The 19,513-nt window shown below is 49.0% G+C and overlaps 1 protein-coding gene across 6 annotated transcripts in view; it reads left to right on the forward strand.

Annotated features, from left to right (window-relative positions):
* Positions 1–19,513, forward strand: part of PCSK7 (proprotein convertase subtilisin/kexin type 7) — a 305,529-nt gene that overhangs the window by 54,190 nt on the left and 231,826 nt on the right. Inside the window, exon 1 of one of the 6 annotated variants that reach the window (XM_086957039.1) lies at positions 19,364–19,423. The exons of the other annotated variants lie outside the window; for them this stretch is intronic. Within the exon in view, the coding sequence (XP_086813165.1) occupies positions 19,406–19,423 (18 nt within the window). The 5' untranslated portion in view covers positions 19,364–19,405. Of the gene's footprint in view, positions 1–19,363; positions 19,424–19,513 lie in introns of those variants that run through there. 6 annotated transcript variants of the gene reach the window in all.

Consider the following 19,513-nt stretch of genomic DNA (forward strand, 5'->3'; position numbering starts at 1 on the left):
ACCACAAGTCACCTTGTTTGCACTTTATTCACATTATCGCCGGATATTGTATTGCCTTATCGACAGCCATAAGAATTACCATATAAATACCACATTCATATAATGCAATATTCATTTTTGAAAAAAACAATTTTCCGTTTGTAGTGTGTTCTATTTATCCTTATTTGGTTCTAGAAAAGTTCAGTTGGACCATCTTTGTTGAGTCTTGCATTAAGCCTGTAATATTTGTGAATAGTAAGTCTATGATATATTAGCTATTCTGAACAAAGGAATTGCCACAACCCGACAGATCCACTTCTATACATATCACATATACCCAGGTTCTATAGGGACACAGGGTTACGCCATTATTTCTAATAGCATTCAAATTGAAAGGCATAGGTTTAGAATCTTATTGTTTGTTTTGCCCTCAGTCCTCCTAAGGTTATTCTAAAGTTGCTAAAAAGGTTCCTTTTGGGTAGCAATATAATTTTATTAGTATTACTCCTCAATCATTGTGTAACATTTATGGGGCGGATTTACTAAAACTTTGCACCTGGTTTCCATCACAAAACACATTTACGAATTCAGTTGGACAGTTGCCCTAAAATAACACAAAGTAGCACAAGGTGCGATTGTACACCAAGAAGGATGTTCACAACATTTTTATCTGGCCGGGGGCAGGAATGTTTCTCAAATCATATTTAAAAACTATCACTTTTATTAAATACATAACCAAGGTATGACGTGGTAGCACACTGTCATTTGTAATCAGCAGATTTTACTTTGAAATGCCCACAAACTTTCCCACTGACACGCAGCTTTCCTGATAAAACTATATAGTGTACAAACAATCATTTTTGGAAATAGAGTTTCTGCAAATGCGTGTCATTTGCACATCACCAAGTAAAGTGTTCTAGTTTGTTTTGCTCCTGTTTAAGTCTGTTTGCATCACACTTCTTAATTACAAAAAAGTGCTTTTGTTATTACTGATATATTTGAAATATTTGTAATATTAAAATAAATAGCCTGTAAATTAATGGAACATATTAGAGAAAAATAACTGACCCTTTCCGACAGCTCACTTGACGGTAATCTCTAACCCTAGTAAGAGGGAGAACAAGCATTGGAAATGCAATAGGTCTCGCATTAGAAAAGTTGGAGCTATTGGTCTTATAAATGACAAATATTTTATTTGTTGGTTTTTAAAATAGCTAAATTGATAGCTTTGTCATTTACAACGCCAATAGTTATAACTTTCGCAAATGTGACACCTATAGCATTTGGAATGCAACATGTTTTGTATTTACGTGACTTAGATGGCAGCTCAGAGAGCAGGAGAGTGCAGCAGGGGAGAGAAGCTCAGCAATGCAATAGGTCTCGCATTAGGAAAGTTTGCGCTATTGCTTTTGTAAAGGACACATTTTTTATTTATGTGCTTGTTTTGAAAATAGCTGTGAGAAGTTGGCCTGATATGTAGTGTTTCCAATTCTGGAACGACTTTGTATCAGTCCAAACAATCCCTTATGGTGTCTGGTTGTAAGTCAACCTTGTAGACAAGCTATCCTAGGGATAGCATGGACTAAGCAGCCTTGAAGGCTTAACTTAAGAGGTCGTGTTAAGCGAGCTGTTTTACCACATACAATCCTGTAATACCAAATGAAAGGACACCACACAAGTATATATTATAAAAATATGTGTTTATTTCTAAATTAATCCCCAGTACTCTTTATGAGGAAAGGGGCACAAGCGTTAAATCAAAAGAACAGTATAACATACAAAGTTGCACAATTATGGATGAGGTCGGGTGGCCACTCAACCCATATATTAAAAAAGTGGTATAAGAGATACCAATCGAACAGTGGTTAGGCCTAGGGCCTAGAGAATCGCTGGGAGCAGTCAGGACTAGCAATGCTGAAGTCGGGAGAAGCCCGCGGGATTCTGGTGCAGCACGTAAAGTGCGGCTTGCACCAATGTAAAGTCAATGGTGCGTAAAAGTTACACAAAGTTAGTTTCAAGATACTTCCGCTGAACCTAGAGGAACAAAACTTAAGACACAGACCCTAGGGGTGTGTACCAGTGTAGGGACACCGGCGTTGCAATGTTACCTCACCCACAGGAAGTGGGTGCACAGGGTCGAAGTGGCGTCGGGTTTTGACACGCAGGCTCTTGGTGCATGGAGCAGGAGATGCTGCAGGCGATGGGAAGCAGAAGTGTCCGGTGTGATCCATGGGTGGATCGAAGTCGAGATGAATCTGAAAGCAGAGGGGACAGAGTCTGGGTCACTCAGCTGTGACCAGGGTGGAACCAGGACGGAACCAGGCAATCAGATGGTTGTCGAGAGGCTTCTCTCCGCTGTCACGTGGGCTCTGGGGCATCTGCGACGTCCAGGAACAGGTCACGATTTGTCCCGCGCAGGCTCTCGCCGTCAGCACCGTCGGCTTCAAGATTGCAGCAAACAGCACTTGGCAAAAGCAATCCACGCGGAACCGGGAGATTGCTTCTTACTCAGACCAGGAGGGTCAGAGTGGGGTCTCCTTTTCACAGGAGCTGGTGCAGATCTGGAGCAACCAGAAAAGCAGGTCGTTTTCAAGTTTTCTTCGGCACAGGGGCCACAAGCCAGCTGGCAAGTGACCGGGCCAACGCGTCGAGCCAACACAAGCAGAAGGGCCCCACGCAGCACTCGTCGAGTGTGGAGGGGGGTAGCTTTGGTGCAAGTGTAGCTCAGGGTTGGGGCTTCTCAAACCCCGGTGTACAGCTTCGAGGGTCACTCGTGGGCTGCACGGTCAGCGTCTCGTGGCCTTTTCAAGATGGCGTGCCCCACGCTTCCGGTCGCCTCCACGGGTCTCAGCTCTGCAGGGACTGTGGATCGGGCTGGGAGAAGGCAGGCTAGCTTGATCTCGTCGATCTCTGTCGCTCGAGTTCCGGCGGGAACTGCAACAAAGCAAGGGTCGAGGGCTGGATGTTGCCTGTTTGCACAGGGTGGTCACTCCTTGACCACAAGGGAGATTCTTCAGTCTTCTACGTTGAGTAGGATGTCGAAGGGTCCAGAATTCGTTTCTTATGTTTCTTCAGGATGATCTGAGTTGCATTGGCACTGCTCCCACTCTTATTCGAATCTGGTGGTCTGGACATCCTGCTAGGTCCCCTCCTATGGGTGGGACCCAGGAAGGGGGTGGTTACACCCCTTTCCTTTGATCCAGGCCGCGCTGGGTCTGGGGCTGGTGTGCCCCAGAACCGGTTTGGCCGGATTATGCAAGGGGCAGCCTTGTGCTCCCCAGGCAGTGTCTGGTTTCTTTGAAACCTCCCTGTTACAATCCACTATCTCCTGTCTGGGGTGTTTTGACACCGCCCTGCGACAGGAAACCCTTTGTCCAGGCCACCATTTGCTGAGTTTCGGTCAGCAGCAGGAGGCCAGACCCGTGTCTGTGGCAGAGGCATCCATTTTGTGGATCTGAGGCTCATTTTAAATCAACCGCGTTTCAGTAAAGTAACATGTCTTATCCCTCTAGAAGGGTGGAATGCTACCCCCGTCGCCAGAACTGGCGAGGGGGTAGTATTCCAATTCGTATGACACCTTACACAACATGTTTTGATAAAGCCAAACCAAAGTTGCTATATAACCGCGAGGATTATAAGGCACTTAATAGTATATGGTATGGCATTATCCCGGATCAGCTTAGGGAGTTGTTCCCGACAGCTGCAGACAGGCTCTGCTCATGCCAGAGCTCCATATCACATAAAACCACGCACTCTGCCTCCAGGATTGATAAGGCCTTTCATAGGAGTGACTCACAGGTTTATATGTGTCCAGATATAGGTTTAGATATAGGTATACTATATCTAAGTAAGGGGTAATTACACCCACTTGCCCCAGCTGAGTGATCAGCCAGTTGTGTCAATTGAAGAACCAGCCAGGGGTGGCAAAAGCTATGCTTCAGCCCCTGGTAGGCCTTGGTGGCACCTATGCCCTGAGTACCTATAGTGCATGGTACAGGGGCTGACAAGGAGTCCATTTCCAATTGTGGTATGTACCTATAGCACATGTATTACAAATGTAGAGAGAGAACAGCAGGCTGGGGGTCTGATTAGCAGGCCCACAGCCTCAGTAAGTCGAAAACCAGTGAAGCAAAAAGCAAAAATTGGGGTGACCATAGGATAGCAGACCCTACTGTCCTACACAACCCCCCCCCCCCCCAAACGCAGGGACATTAAACTTAACCTTGACCAGATAAGTCTTCATGTTCTAAGTGGAAGTACCTGGAGAGACCATCTGCATTACCATGGTCAGTCCCTGGGCGGTGCTCCACTGTAAAGTCCATCCCCTGTAGGGAAATGGACCACCTGAGCAGTTTGGGATTTTCACCCTTCATCTGATTTAGCCACAAGAGGGGCTTATGGTCTGTCTGAATTAGGAAGTGAGTACCAAACAAGTATGGCCTCAACTTCTTCAGGCACAAACCACAGCAAAGGCCTCCCTCTCAATAGCTGACCAACGTTTCTCCCTGGGGGTCAGCCTTCTGCTAATAAAAGCAATGGGCTGGTCTTGACCATCTTGATTAAGTTGTGAAAGCACAGCTCCCACCCCCAACTCAGAAGCATCTGTCTGTACAATGAACTGTTTGGAGTAGTCAGGACTCTTCAGGATAGGTGCAGAGCACATGGCCTTCTTCAGGTCATCAAATGCCTTTTGACAGCTAACTGTCCACTGAACCTTTTTTGGCATCTTCTTGGATATCAAGTCATTCAATGGTGTCACAATGGACCCATAGTTCTTTACAAATTTTCTGTAATACCCAGTCAGGCCCAAGAAGGCTCTGACTTGTGTCTGGGTAGTTGGAGGAGCCCAGTCCTGTATGGTCTGGATCTTGCTCTCCAGTGGTTGAACCTGACCCCCACCTACTAGGTGGCCCAGGTACACAACCTTGCTCTGCCCTATCTGGCACTTGGTAGCCTTGATAGTCAGGCCTGCCTTTTGCAAGGCCTCCAGAACCTTCTTCAGGTGGATCAGGTGATCCTCCCAGGTGGAGCTAAAGACAGCAATATCATCTAGATATGCTGCGCAAAAGTCATCCAACCCAGCAAGGACTTGATTCGCCAACCTTTGGAAGGTGGCAGGTGCATTCTTCAAACCAAAGGGCATTACCACAAACTGATAATGTCCACTAGGGGTAGAGAATGCTGTTTTGGCTTTTGAATCTTCAGCTAACCTGATCTGCCAGTAGCCAGCTGTCAAATCAAATGTGCTCAGAAACTTGGCAGAAGCCAATTTATCAATGAGCTCATCTGCTCTTGGAATGGGATGTGCATCTGTCCTAGTGACAGCATTGAGACCTCTGTAGTCCACACAAAACCTCATTTCTCTCTTTCCATCTTTGGTATGAGGTTTTGGCACAAGGACCACTGGGCTAGCCCATGGGCTCTCTGATGGCTCAATCACTCCAAGCTCCAACATCTTTTGCACCTCAGCCTTTATACAATCCCTGACATGGTCAGGTTGCCTGTAGATCTTATTCTTCACAGGCAGACTGTCACCAGTGTCCACCTCATGGGTGCACCAATTAGTCTGGCTGGGTGTGAGTGAAAACATATGCCTGTGGGCCTGCAACACCTGTCTGCAGTCCACCTGTTGCTGCTCAGTGAGGCTGCCTGCCAAGGCTACTCCATCAACTGAACCATCATCAGGGTTCTGGGAAAGCAGGTCTGGGAGAGGGTCACTCTCTTCTTCCTGATCCCCATCTGTGGCCATGAGGAGACTCATGTCCTCCCTGTCAACAAATGCTTTCAAACGGTTTACATGGAGCACCCTGTGGGGGCTCCTAGGGGTTCCAAAGTCAACCACATAGGTGACTTCTCCCTTTTTCTCAATGATAGGGCAGGGTCCAGTCCATTTGTCCTGGAGTGCTGCTGGGCCCACTGGGTCCAACACCCACACCTTCTGCCCTGGCTGGAACTCAACCAGAACAGCCTTTTGGTCATGCCAAGCTTTCTGTAATTCTTGACTGGCCTCAAGGTTTTTGGATGCTCTCTCCATGTATTCAGCCATCCTGGAGCGGAGACCAAGTACATAGTCCACAATATCTAGTTTAGGCTTTTTGAGAGGTAACTCCCATCCTTCCTTCACCAAACACAATGGACCCCTCACAGGGTGGCCAAACAAAAGTTCAAAAGGGCTGTAGCCAACCCCCTTCTGTGGGACCTCTCTGTTAGCAAAGAGCAAGCAGGGTAAAAGGATGTCCCATTTCCGCCTAAGCTTCTCTGGTAGACCTTTTATCATTCCCTTTAGGGTCTTGTTGAACCTTTCAACAAGCCCATTGCACTGTGGATGGTAGGGTGTGGTAAACTTATAGTTTACTCCACACTCTTTCCACATTGCTTTTAAGTATCCAGACATAACGTTGGTACCTCTGTCTGAAAGAACCTCCTTTGGAAAGCCCACTCTTGAGAACACTGCAATGAGGGCTTTTGCCACCACAGGTGCTGTGGTGGTCCTCAGGGGAATTGCCTCTGGGTACCTGGTGGCATGATCCACTACCACCAGTATAAATCTGTGCCCAGATGCTGTTTGAGGATCCATGGGACCCACAATATCTATTCCAACTCTTTCAAAGGGTACCCCCACCACAGGTAGTGGTATCAGGGGGGGCTTTGTTGTGCCACCTGACTTACCACTGGCTTGGCAAGTGACACAGGAGCGACAAAACTCGTTGACATTTTCTGACATGTGAGGCCAGTGAAAGTGTGGAACAAGCCTGTCCCAAGTCTTGTTCTGGCCTAAGTGTCCTGCAAGGGGAATATCATGGGCCAAGGTGAGAAGGAAATCCCCTAAACTTCAAAGGTATAACCAACCTCCTGGTTGTGCCAGGCTTGGGGTCTCTAGCCTCTGAATAAAGGAGTCCTTCATCCCAATAAACTTTATGGGCACCTTGAGCATTCTCTGCAGCCTCAGCAGCAGCTTGCTGTCTGATGGGTTCAAGTGAAGGCCAATCTAATTGGGCCTGCCCCAGGTCTGCCCTTGAGGGTCCCCCTGACCCCAGAAACTCAACCTGGTCAGGTTCAAGCTCCTCAGAGACAGTCTCCTCTTGGACTGCAGAATCAGTTTCCTGTGAAACTTGATCCTCAAACTGGGGCAAGTGGGAAGGCACAGCCTTAACCCTCTTGCTCCTTCTCTTGGGTTGTGGTTGGTCTAATGTTTCAAGATCCACCACTGGTTCAGGAAGGCACTTCTTAGCCTAAGACCTTGTCACTGCAAGGACATGAGCTGAAATCCCTAGCATTTCTGCATGAGTCCTGTACTCCACTTCTGACCAAACTGAGCTTTCAAGATCATTGCCTAACAGACAGTCTACTGGGAGGTCTGCACTCACAACAACTTTCTTTAGGCCATTTACCCCTCCCCAGGAGAAGTTCACAACAGCCACACTATGTGAAGTAGTGGAGTTGCTTGCATTGGTCACTAGGTAACTTTCACCTAGTACAATCTGACCAGGGTCCACAAAGTCTGGTGTCACCATAGTGACACTGGCACAAGTGTCCCTGTAGGCCTGAGCCAGTTTCTCATTGATTAAGGGAGTCTGCCTATATTTGCCCAGGTTACTGGGGCTCACTGCAGTGGTCAAAGATAAGTCCACATCATATAGGAGAACTGCCTGTGTGGGGATTCTGACTAGGCCAGATTCCACCTCAGTACCTAAGGTTAACCCTACTATCCCTTTAGGTTGTGCACTACCACTGCTGACTGTAGTCAAGTCAAGTCAAGTCAAATGGATTTATATAGCGCGCTACATACCCAGAGGGTCTCAAGGCGCATGAGGAAGGGTGGGGGGATTACTTGTCAAATATCCAAGTTTTAAGTTGCTTTCTGAATGCTAGATGGTTCTGATTGAGACGAAGATGAGTGGGGAGTGAGTTCCAGGTTTTAGCAGCCAGGTAGGAGAAGGATTTGCGTGGGTTAGGAGGAGGAAAGTAATCCTCTTATTGACGGGGAGCCAGTGGAGTTTTTTCAGGTGACTGTAGATGTGGTCTTTACGTGGGATGTCAAGTATGAGTCTGGCTGATGCGTTCTGGATGCGTTGGAGTTTTTTCTGGAGTTTTGCGGTGGTGCCGGCGTATAGGGTGTTTCCGTAGTCCAGGCGGCTTGTAACCAGTGCATGGGTGACCGTTTTTCTGGTTTCGGTGGGGATCCAGCGAAATGTTTTTTTGAGCATGCGAAGAATGTTGAAGCAAGATGATGAGACGGCGCTGACCTGTCTGGACATCGAGAGTGAGGAGTCTAAAATGACGCCCAGGTTCCGTGCGTGATCCGTCGGGATGGGTGCTTTTCCAAGAGCCTCTGGCCACCAGGAGTCATCCCAGGCGGAGGGGGAGGTTCCTAAGATAAGGACTTCTGTTTTATCTGAGTTAAGTTTTAGACGGCTATGCTTCATCCATTCGGCTACTTCTTTCATTCCTTCATGAAGGTTGGTTTTGGCGGTATTAGGGTCTTTGGTGAGTGAGAGGATCAGTTGGGTGTCATCTGCGTAGGAGATGATGTTGAGGTTGTGTTGGCGTGCGATGGCCGCGAGGGGGCTCATGTATACGTTGAAGAGGGTGGGGCTGAGTGAGGATCCTTGCGGTACGCCGCAGATGACTTCCGTGGCCTCTGACTTGAATGGTGGGAGGCGGACTCTCTGGGTTCTTCCGGTGAGGAACGAAGTGATCCATTCCAGTGCTTTTCCTTGGATTCCGATGTTTCTGAGGCGCTGTAGAAGGATGCTATGGCAGACTGTGTCGAAGGCTGCGGAGAGGTCGAGGAGGATGAGGGCGACGGTGTCTCCATTGTCCAGTAGAGTTCGAATGTCGTCTGTTGCGGCGATGAGGGCGGTCTCCGTGCTGTGTTTGGCTCGGAAGCCGGACTGTGAAGGGTCGAGGGATTTGTTGGTTTCGAGGAAGGCGGCGAGCTGGTTGTTGACTGCTTTCTTGATGACTTTGGCCGGGAATGGTAGGAGCGAGATGGGTCGGTAGTTTTTGAGTTCGGTGGGGTCAGCTGTGGGTTTTTTCAGAAGGGCGCGGAGTTCTGCGTGTTTCCAGCTTTCTGGGAAGGTGGCGGAGTTGAGGGAGCAGTTGATGACGTCTCGGAGGTGTGGTGCTATGATGGAATCTGCTTTGTTGAAGATGTGGTGAGGGCATGGGTCTGTGGGGGATCCTGAGTGGATGGAGTTCATCAGGCGGATGGTGTCCTCAGTGGAGATTGGGTTCCAGTCATTAAGGATGTTCAAGGGGGGTGAAGGTACGGCGGAGGGTTGGGAGGGTTGGTCTCCGGGTTGGTTGTCGAAGCTGTTGTGGATGTCTGCGATTTTGTTGGGGAAGAACGAAGCTAGGGAGTCACAGAGGGCTTGAGAGGGGGTGATGTCGTTGGAGTTGGCGGAGGGGTTGGTAAATTCTTTGACGATGTTGAATAATTCCTTGCTGTTGTGGGCGTTGTTATCTAGTCAGTCTTTGAATGCGGCTTTCTTGGCAGTCCGGATCAGTTGGTGGTGTATGCGGGTGGCGTTTTTGAAGGCGTCCCTGGTGCTGGTGTTTGGGTCTTTTTTCCAGGCATTCTCGAGGGAGCGACAGAGTTTCTTAGATTTCTTAAGATCATTGTTGAACCAGGAGGCGTTTTTGCTGCCTAGTTTGGTTTGACGTTTTTTCAACGGTGCTAGGATGTCGGCGCTGTTGGATAGCCATTGGGTGAAGTTAATGGCTGCTTGGTCGGGGTTTGAGGTGTGGACAAGGGGGTTTTGAAGCAGCGATGAGGAGATCTGGTCGATAGTGATTTTGTTCCAGTTTCTTCGTAGAGTAGGTTGAGGGAGGTTGTGAGTTGTGGTCTTATTGTAGGTAAAGTGAACGCAGCTGTGGTCCGTCCAGTGTAGAGTTGTGGTGTGACTGAAGGAGATATGTTTGCTGGAGGTGAAGATGGGGTCGAGTGTGTGACCTGCGATGTGGGTGGGGGTATTAACAATTTGTTTGAGTCCGAGGTTGGCGAGATTGTCCAGGAGGGTGGTGGTGTTGCAGTCGAAGCTCTTTTCCAGGTGAAAGTTGAGGTCTCCAAGTAGAATGTATTCCTCGGAGGGGAGAGCGTGTGGGGTGATAAAGTCGGTGATGTCGTCACTGAATTGTGCGCGGGATCCTGGAGGTCGGTAGAGGAGGGTGCCTCTGAGTGTGGTCTTGGGGTCGGTGTGGATCTGGAAGTGAAGGTGTTCGGCGCTGTCAAGGTTGACGTCTGAGCTGGTAGAGATGCGGATGGAGTTCTTATGAACGATGGCGATGCCTCCTCCAGTTTGGTCGGTGCGGTCCTTACGGATGATCTTGTATCCTTCCGGGATGGCAATGGTGATGTCTGGGGCTGAGGAGGCGTTCATCCATGTTTCTGTTAGGAAGGCGACGTCCGGGGAGATGGTGTCTAGTAGATGCCAGAGGTCGATGGCGTGTCTGTGGACCGATCGGGTGTTGAGCAGGATGCATTTAAGGTGGTTAGTGTCGGAGCTCTGTTTGGTGTTCGTGGATGAGGAGTTGGTCTTGGTGCCGTCGAACTTGCATGAATTGCAAGAGAAGGGTCCATGGGTGTGACCAGGGGCGGCTTGGGCGCAGTTGGAGAGTCGTCCGGGGTTAAGGGCTAGGAGGGTGGAGGTGTCGTAAGTAATGCGGGTGGGGTGGCTGGGACGGGGGCCAGGGGGTCTGGCGCTGGGCGCGGTCCAGGCGCGGACGGGCGAAGACGGGCTTACCTTAGGCGCACCCGTAGCGCGTGGACGCTGCGCGTGGGGGCATTGGTCATAAATGGATGGTGGAGGGGGTGGAGCGTGGGAGGGGCAGCAGCTGGGAGGCGGTGGCGGGAGGAGGGGCGGACCAGGGGAAAGCAACACAAAATGGAGGGTCAAAGGCGAACACAGACAGGGGCAGCAAATGCACAAATGCGCTGAGCGTGCAGGATAATGAAATTTAAGCACACCAGCCTCAGTGTAGCGCTAATAATTCTTACAGCCTCAGCAAGGTCGCGCAATTAATTAAATAAATACGATAATGCAGCGCTACGCGAGCAAAGCGTTGCAGTGATGCGAGGCTCAGCTACACAAAGCTGAAAGTTGGAGAGAAAACGATACCACTGAATCGGCAGAGCGTGGCAGCTGCAGGTCAGCAGGAGCGTGGGGGAGCAACCGATCTGAAGGAGTTGCTTTAGGAGCTGCAGTGGCAGGAACTGGATTTTTCTTAGTGCATTCACTGCCCCAGTGTGAAACTGATTTGCAGGTATTACACCAAGGTTTCTTTGGGCCATCATTCTTCTTTTTCTTTTTGTCATTTTGGGAACCACCCTCCTTATTACTAGTTTGGGGGCCTGAAGACTTCTGGTCCTTTTCTTTATCTTTCTGACTCCCACCCTTCTGGTCTGTTTTCTTCTGGTCACCACGGTTCTGGGGTTTCTGGTTAATCCTTGTTCTGACTCATTTGTCTGCCTTCTTTCCCAATTCTTGGGGAGAGGTCAAATCAGAGTCAATAAGGTATTGATGCAACAGCTGGTTCTGACAGTTATTAAGGATCTGCTCTCTCATTATAAGATTGTACAATCCTGTATAGTCTGAGACTTTACATCCCTGCAGCCAACCCTCCAGAGCCTTAGTGGCACAATCAACAAAATCAGTCCAGTCCTGAGTCTGTGCTTTTTGGGTGTCTCTGAACAACAACCTGTATTGCTCAGTGGTTAGGCCAAACCCTTCAATAAGAGCACTCTTCAGGACAGAGTAGTGTTTGGCATCCTCAGGTCTAACAGTGAGGAGCCTATCCCTCCCTTTCTCAGAAAAGGAGTACCATAAAATTGCCGCCCACTGATCCTCGGGGACCTGCTGTACCATGCAGGCCCTCTCAAGAGCAGTCATCCATTTGTGGATGTCATCCCCTTCCTTGTAGGGGGGCACACTTTTTGTCTGGTTTCTATTATCATAGGCCCTGTCTTTCTCTTTAGGAACTTTGCTGCCACCAGTGGCATCTAAGCCACACAATTTTCTTTCTCTTGCTAAAGCAAGTTTAGCTTGAGCCAAGGCTATCTCTTCCCTCTCTATCTGGAGTTGGACAGCCCTCATCCTGGCCCTATGCTCTTTCCTCTGGGGGGGAAGTCATTCCCCTTTGAGATTCTCTTGAGACACTAGAAACATGAGAGTCCCCTGATGGAGATCTCACCCTCCTGTTGCCTGGGAGAATTAGGTTATGGGATCTGGGGAGGTGCTGGCCCTCTCCACCCCCATGTAGGTCTAGATTGGCCTGGTTAAGCCTGCCAATCTGTACCTGGGTCACCCTCTGATCCTGATCTTCAGGCTCTTCTACATCTGAGCCTTCCTCTTCCTCCTCCTCTTCTTCTTCTGGAAGAATCTCATTCTCAGGGGAATTCTGTCCCTCTCCTGACTCTAAGGGAGCCTGACTCACCTTATCTAAGTCATCCTTTTCCAGGATAGCTATCAGGGAAGGAATGGTAGGGCCTCTGCCCTTTTTTAGCCCCCTTGCTGTGCACAAGGCACCCAAGTCTTTGTGGCTAAGGTTGTCATATCTGGAAGTTGCCTTGGTAGGGTCAACTATTACAGGAGCAGAGCCTGAGGCTCCACCTGTATCAGACATGACTGCTAGTGAGGTGTAAGTGGTGCACTTACCTACACTAAGTGTTTTCCTACTGTACCTTGCTAGTGAGTTGTAGTCAGGGTGTGCTAATCCCTTTAATCTACAACTACTAAGTTCAGTAGAACTTAATATGCTAAGCTTTTGATTTGATATGTACCTACGGTACTTGATGTGATCTTTCAATTTGATATAAAGATTGCAATGGTAAAACAAACAGCAAGCTCAAATCCGCACCGCTGCGCACTAATGTGCGAAGTTGGCCTGATATGTAGTGTTTCCAATTCTGGAACCACTTTGTATCAGTCCAAACAATCCCTTATGGTATCTGGTTGTAAGTCAACCTTGTAGACAAGCTATCCTAGGGGTAGCATGGACTAAGCAGCCTTGAAGGCTTAACTTAAGAGGTCGTGTTAAGCGAGCTGTTTTACCACATACAATCCTGTAATACCAAATGAAAGGACACCACACAAGTATATATTATAAAAATATATGTTTCTAAATTAATCCCCAGTACTCTTTATGAGGAAAGGGGCACAAGCGTTAAATCAAAAGCACAGTATAACATACAAAGTTGCACAATTATGGATGAGGGCGGGTGGCCACTCAAACCATATATTAAAAAAATGGTATAAGAGATACCAATCGAACAGTGGTTAGGCCTAGGGCCTAGAGAATCGCTGGGAGCAGTCAGGACTAGCAATGCTGAAGTCGGGAGAAGCCCGCGGGATTCGGGTGCAGCACGTAAAGTGCGGCTTGCACCAATGTAAAGTCAATGGTGCGTAAAAGTTACACAAAGTTAGTTTAAAGATACTTCCGCTGAACCTAGAGGAACAAAACTTAAGACACAGACCCTAGAGGTGTGTACCAGTGTAGGGACACCGGCGTTGCAATGTTACCTCACCCACAGGAAGTGGGTGCACAGGGTCGAAGTAGCGTCGGGTTTTGACACGCAGGCTCTTGGTGCTTGGAGCAGGAGATGCTGCAGGCGATGGGAAGCAGAAGTGTCCGGTGTGATCCAAGGGTGGATCGAAGTCGAGATGAATCTGAAAGCAGAGGGGACAGAGTCTAGGTCACTCAGCTGTGACCAGGGTGGAACCAGGACGGAACCAGGCAATGTCGGGCGCAATCAGATGGTTGTCGAGAGGCTTCTCTCCGCTGTCACGTGGGCTCTGGGGCATCTGCGACGTCCAGGAGCAGGTCACGATCTGTCCCACGCAGGCTCTCGCCGTCAGCACCGTCGGCTTCAAGATTGCAGCAAACAGCACTTGGCAAAAGCAATCCACGCGGAACCGGGAGATTGCTTCTTACTCAGACCAGGAGGGTCAGAGTGGGGGCTCCTTTTCACAGGAGCTGGTGCAGATCTGGAGCAACCAGAAAAGCAGGTCGTTTTCAAGTTTTCGTCGGCACAGGGGCCACAAGCCAGCTGGCAAGTGACCGGGCCAACGCGTCGAGCCAACATAAGCAGAAGGGCCCCACGCAGCACTCGTCAAGTGTAGAGGGGGGTAGCTTTGGTGCAAGTGTAGCTCAGGGTTGGGGCTTCTCAAACCCCGGTGTACAGCTTCGAGGGTCACTCGTGGGCTGCACGGTCAGCGTCTCGTGGCCTTTTCAAGATGGCGTGCCCCACGCTTCCGGTCGCCTCCACGGGTCTCAGCTCTGCAGGGACTGTGGATCGGGCTGGGAGAAGGCAGGCTAGCTTGATCTCGTCGATCTCTGTCGCTCGAGTTCCGGCGGGAACTGCAACAAAGCAAGGGTCGAGGGCTGGATGTTGCCTGTTTGCACAGGGTGGTCACTCCTTGACCACAAGGGAGATTCTTCAGTCTTCTACGTTGAGTAGGATGTCGAAGGGTCCAGAATTCGTTTCTTATGTTTCTTCAGGATGATCTGAGTTGCATTGGCACTGCTCCCACTCTTATTCGAATCTGGTGGGCTGGACATCCTGCTAGGTCCCCTCCTATGGGTGGGACCCAGGAAGGGGGTGGTTACACCCCTTTCCTTTGATCCAGGCCGCGCTGGGTCTGGGGCTGGTGTGCCCCAGAACCGGTTTGGCCGGATTATGCAAGGGGCAGCCTTGTGCTCCCCAGGCAGTGTCTGGTTTCTTTGAAACCTCCCTGCTACAATCCACTATCTCCTGTCTGGGGTGGTTTGACACCGCCCTGTGACAGGAAACCCTTTGTCCAGGCCACCATTTGCTGAGTTTCGGGCAGCAGCAGGAGGCCAGACCCTTGTCTGTGGCAGAGGCATCCATTTTGTGGATCCGAGGCTCATTTTAAATCAACCGCGTTTCAGTAAAGTAACCTGTCTTATCCCTCTAGAAGGGTGGAATGCTACCCCCATCGCCAGAACTGGCGAGGGGGTAGTATTCCAATTCGTATGACACCTTACACGACATGTTTTGATAAAGCCAAACCAAAGTTGCTATATAACCGTGAGGATTATAAGGCACTTAATAGTATATGGTATGGCATTATCCGGGATCAGCTTAGGGAGTTGTTCCCGACAGCTGCAGACAGGCTCTGCTCATGCCAGAGCTCCATATCACATAAAACCACGCACTCTGCCTCCAGGATTGATAAGGCCTTCCATAGGAGTGACTCACAGGTTTATATGTGTCCAGATATAGGTTTAGATATAGGTATACTATATCTAAGCAAGGGGTGATTACACCCACTTGCCCCAGCTGAGTGATCAGCCAGTTGTGTCAATTTAAGAACCAGCCAGGGGTGGCAAAAGCTATGCTTCAGCCCCTGGTAGGCCTTGGTGGCACCTATGCCCTGAGCACCTATAGTGCATGGTACAGGGGCTGACAAGGAGTCCATTTCCAATTGTGGTATGTACCTATAGCACATGTATTACAAATTTAGAGAGAGAACAGCAGGCTGGGGGTCTGATTAGCAGGCCCACAGCCTCAGTAAGTCGAAAACCAGTGAAGCAAAAAGCAAAAATTGGGGTGACCATAGGATAGCAGACCCTACTCTCCTACAATAGCGAAATTAATAACTTTGTTATTTACAATGCCAATAGTTTTATCTTTTGCAAATGTGACACCTATTGTAACACAATATGTGTTGTAGCACTGAGTGGTGTGAGGGTGAGGGGTGCGAGGGTGGGGGGTGTGGGGGTATGAGGGGGAGGGTGTGTGAGGGTGAGGGTTAGGGGGTGTGAGGGTGTGGGGGGGTGATGGTGAGAGGGTGCCAGGGTGAGGGGTAGAGGGGGGGTGAGGGTGTGAGGCTGAGTGAGAGGGTTGTGGGGGGGTGAGGGTGAGGCTGAGTGAGGGTGAGAGGGTTGTGAGGGGGGGTGAGGGTGTGAGGGTGAGTGAGGGGGGGTGAGGATGAGGGGGTGAGGATGAGTGAGGGTGAGGTTGTGAGGGTGAGTGAGGGTGTGTGAGGATGAGGGGGTGAGGATGAGTGAGGGGGTGAGGGTGAGGGTGGGTGAGGGTGTGAGTTGGACTACCAAGAGGACTTCTTAATAAACTCCAACTAGTCCAAAATGCAGGGGCCACACAACACTCTTCCACACACATAACCATATATGGTGTACTTTGCTGCCCATGTATGTAAGCATTACAGTTCCACACATGGGGTAGTAAACACTATACCAATGCTGTAACACAATACAATGTTTATCATTTGTGCATCACCAAGTTTCTTTTGATCCTATCAAAATTTGTTTCCATTACACTTCAGAATTACAAAACATGCTTCATTTGAGCCCTCATAACTGCTGATTTATGTTGAAATATTTGTACAGTTTATTTACAGGTATTCACATATTTTTAGAAACAAATTGCCATCCTACGGTCATTCTTTTCACACTTGCTATATGCAGGGGTACTGGAATAATGTGATTCTGCTGCCATGTTTCTGGCAGAATTATGAATTTGCTGCACTTGCCACATAATTCATCATCTGCCGATTCTTTTAAAAAGTAAAGAAAATTGTAACTCAGACGGAAGTTACTAAAAACACTGCAGCACGTGCTGCCACACAGTGGAAGGTTAACTAGTTACCTTTTAGTTACTTATAGCTGTATATGGATGTAGCTTTGGTACTAATGAAGTGAATCTTTTAACCCTGTGTAAAAATTACGAAATATTTCAAGTAACACTATCAAAAATGTGCCGCATTAAAGCACATCATTTATGTTTTCTTGTTGCATAATTTTGTGTCAACCTTGCCGAATAATTTGGGCCTCCCGCATCATTTCAGAATGATTCTAGTGGCCCTGTCCCTACCTCAGAAAGATTGTCACATAGGTCACTTTACTATATCCTCTCACTTTGCAGTCAGACTCTCCACTAAACTGTTTTTGCCAGCTGTCACGGGGGATGGGGGGGGTGGAGGGGGGGATGCAAAAATTAATCTGAGCTGGGCCGGCCCTCTATTGCCCCACCCCGTGGCTACGGCCCCGTGCAGGAGTCAAGTTTTGGGTGGCATTGGACTTCGCCTCGCGTGTCTTGCGGCTGCCAGACTCTGCAGGTGGGAGGTCAGTCTGTGTAGCTGGACTGTGTCCCGGGTGCTGCAGGGGCGGGTGGGCTGTACTAGACCCGTTTTGTTTGCTGCGACCGCTCTCGCCGCTGACGTTTTTCTCGGCCTGTATGCTCCAACGCACAAGCTGCGTTCGACAGAGCTGCAACGGACGACGTAAATTTAAAAAAAAAATAGTCTGTTTTACTGGGGAAAAAATGAGTTGTGCAGGCTGAGGCGGTGGCGCTTTGAGTCGTGGAGTTTTGCAAGTTGCAGCCCGTTCCTTTCTTCTGCTACTCCGTTTGTACCGAGTGTCGAGGCTGCAGAGTTAAGAGCAGGGCTTCAAACTGAGCCTGCAAAGGGAAGCCGCATTCAAAGCCCCCTCAGCCCCCCACCCCATCAAGGCACACGAAACAGATAGAGGGCTGCCATTTTATTTTGATTTTGTTGGGCTCACCAGCATTGGAACGCTGCCGTTCACTACCACACATTTAGGGTAGTGTATTTATTGATTTCGGTACAAGGCTAATTAATGTGTGTTAGTTATTACAAATTCTTTTAAGAACATGAGGCTTCCAACATCTTTTAGTATTAAATGCAAAGATCTCAAATGCGGGTTTAAGACGAGACACGGCCGTGAAACTGCAGGGAGAGAGAGGGGAGGTGCTGGCGGCTTGGGAGGGGGAGGAGAAATGCGAGCCTGGCTGTGTGCAGGAAGAGAGACGGAAGGTGCTGTGGCTGGGGAGGGGGAGGAGAATTGCGCGCCTGGCTGTGTGCGGGGAGAGAGAGGGGAGGTGCTGGCGTCTGGGGGCTGGGGAACAGATGGCGAAGACTGGCCAATTTTTTTAAAAAAATAGTCTGTTTCACTGGGAAAAAAATGAGTTGTGCAGGCTGAGGCGGTGGCGCTTGGAGTCGTGGAGTTTTGCAAGTTGCAGCCCGTTCCTTTCTGCTGCTATTCCGTTTGTACCGAGTGTCGAGGCTGCAGAGTTAAGAGCAGGGCTTCAAACTGACAAATTCTTTTAAGAACATGAGGCTTCCAACTTCTTGTAGTATTCAATGCGAAGATCTCAAATGCGGGTTTAAGACTAGACATGGCCGTGAAACTGCAGGGAGAGAGAGGGGAGGTGCTGGCGGCTGGGGAGGGGGAGGAGAAATGCGAGCCGGGCTGTGTGCAGGGAGAGAGAGGGGAGGTGCTGGCGGCTGGGGAGGGGGAGGAGAAATGCGAGCCTGGCTGTGTGCGGGGAGAGAGAGGGGAGGTGCTGGCCGCTGGGGGCTGGGGAACAGATGGCGAAGACTGGCGATTTGATGCTGTGCACATGCATTTTAACTCATTGCGCTTGCGCATTGAGCTAAAAGCGCACATGCACTGCATCAAATCGCCAGTAAATCGCCAGCTAGTTAACCCCTTCAGCGCGGCGCGAATTTTCGCGCTGTGCTGAAGGTTCTAATGAGCCTATCGGCACATGACGGAACGGTTCCGTCATGAGCACAGCTCAACCGACGCTCATGACAGAACCGCTCCGTCATGACCATGGAAGGGGTTAAACATTGTTTAAGCCCCTATAGTCTCGCTCTGCTCAATGTGCATACGCATTGAGAGGCGAGACCTAAAAATAAACCTAATGTTCTGAGCAGTAATTATTTAAAAGACAGAAAAAACAAAATTTAATGGCATCTTTATTGCTCACTCACTTTCTGAATGAACAGAACACCTGTTCCTTTTCAGCCTAAGTTTACTCAGATGGAACTAGTAGGTGCTAAAAATAGCTCGACCTGATATATTTTTACTGGCAATTGCGAGTGGGCGAGTAGATTTTTCGAGGCCTGCTGGTAGTGAAGCAGACTGTGAGGAAGAAGATCATGGGTGGGTGGAGACACCAACAAAGATTGCCGCAGTGGGCATCACCAATGCCAATGTTCTCCCTGGACCAGCATCGCTTGCCTGTTTTTGGTATTCTCTGATGTTGTCTTGAACCCCATTTATGGCTTTTCAAAAACCGTATGCCCATTCTTACTTATCTGTGGCTAACCCTTGTATCCTGTGCTTCAATCTTGTGGGTTTTATTTCTGGTGCGGCACCTGTCCTTATAATCCACCAATGAGCTTGAATAAATCTATGATAATTGTTTATGTGAGCCTCCCCCATTCAATTGTACTCTTTCCTTGGTATAATGGCCTTCTGCCCCTTAGTGGCTCGGTATGCGCTATAAAAATAACATGTTCCATCCATTGTAGCTGATCCTCTGTCACTGCCTATATCTCTGTCCCCTCTTCAGCAGTTTCACATATAAGAGGAGGAGTTGTAGACAAAGCTACAACCAAGGAAGTAACAACAAAGCATGGTAAATACACAACCAGTAAGTACAAGAAAGTAAAAGGTGCTTAGCATAAGAAATGCAAATGGCACAATCATAGTTGTATTAGCCGTAATGTTACAAATGTTTCCT

Source organism: Lissotriton vulgaris, chromosome 2_1 (assembly GCF_964263255.1).
Source record: "Lissotriton vulgaris chromosome 2_1, aLisVul1.2, whole genome shotgun sequence".
In the NCBI taxonomy this organism is placed as follows: domain Eukaryota; kingdom Metazoa; phylum Chordata; class Amphibia; order Caudata; family Salamandridae; genus Lissotriton; species Lissotriton vulgaris.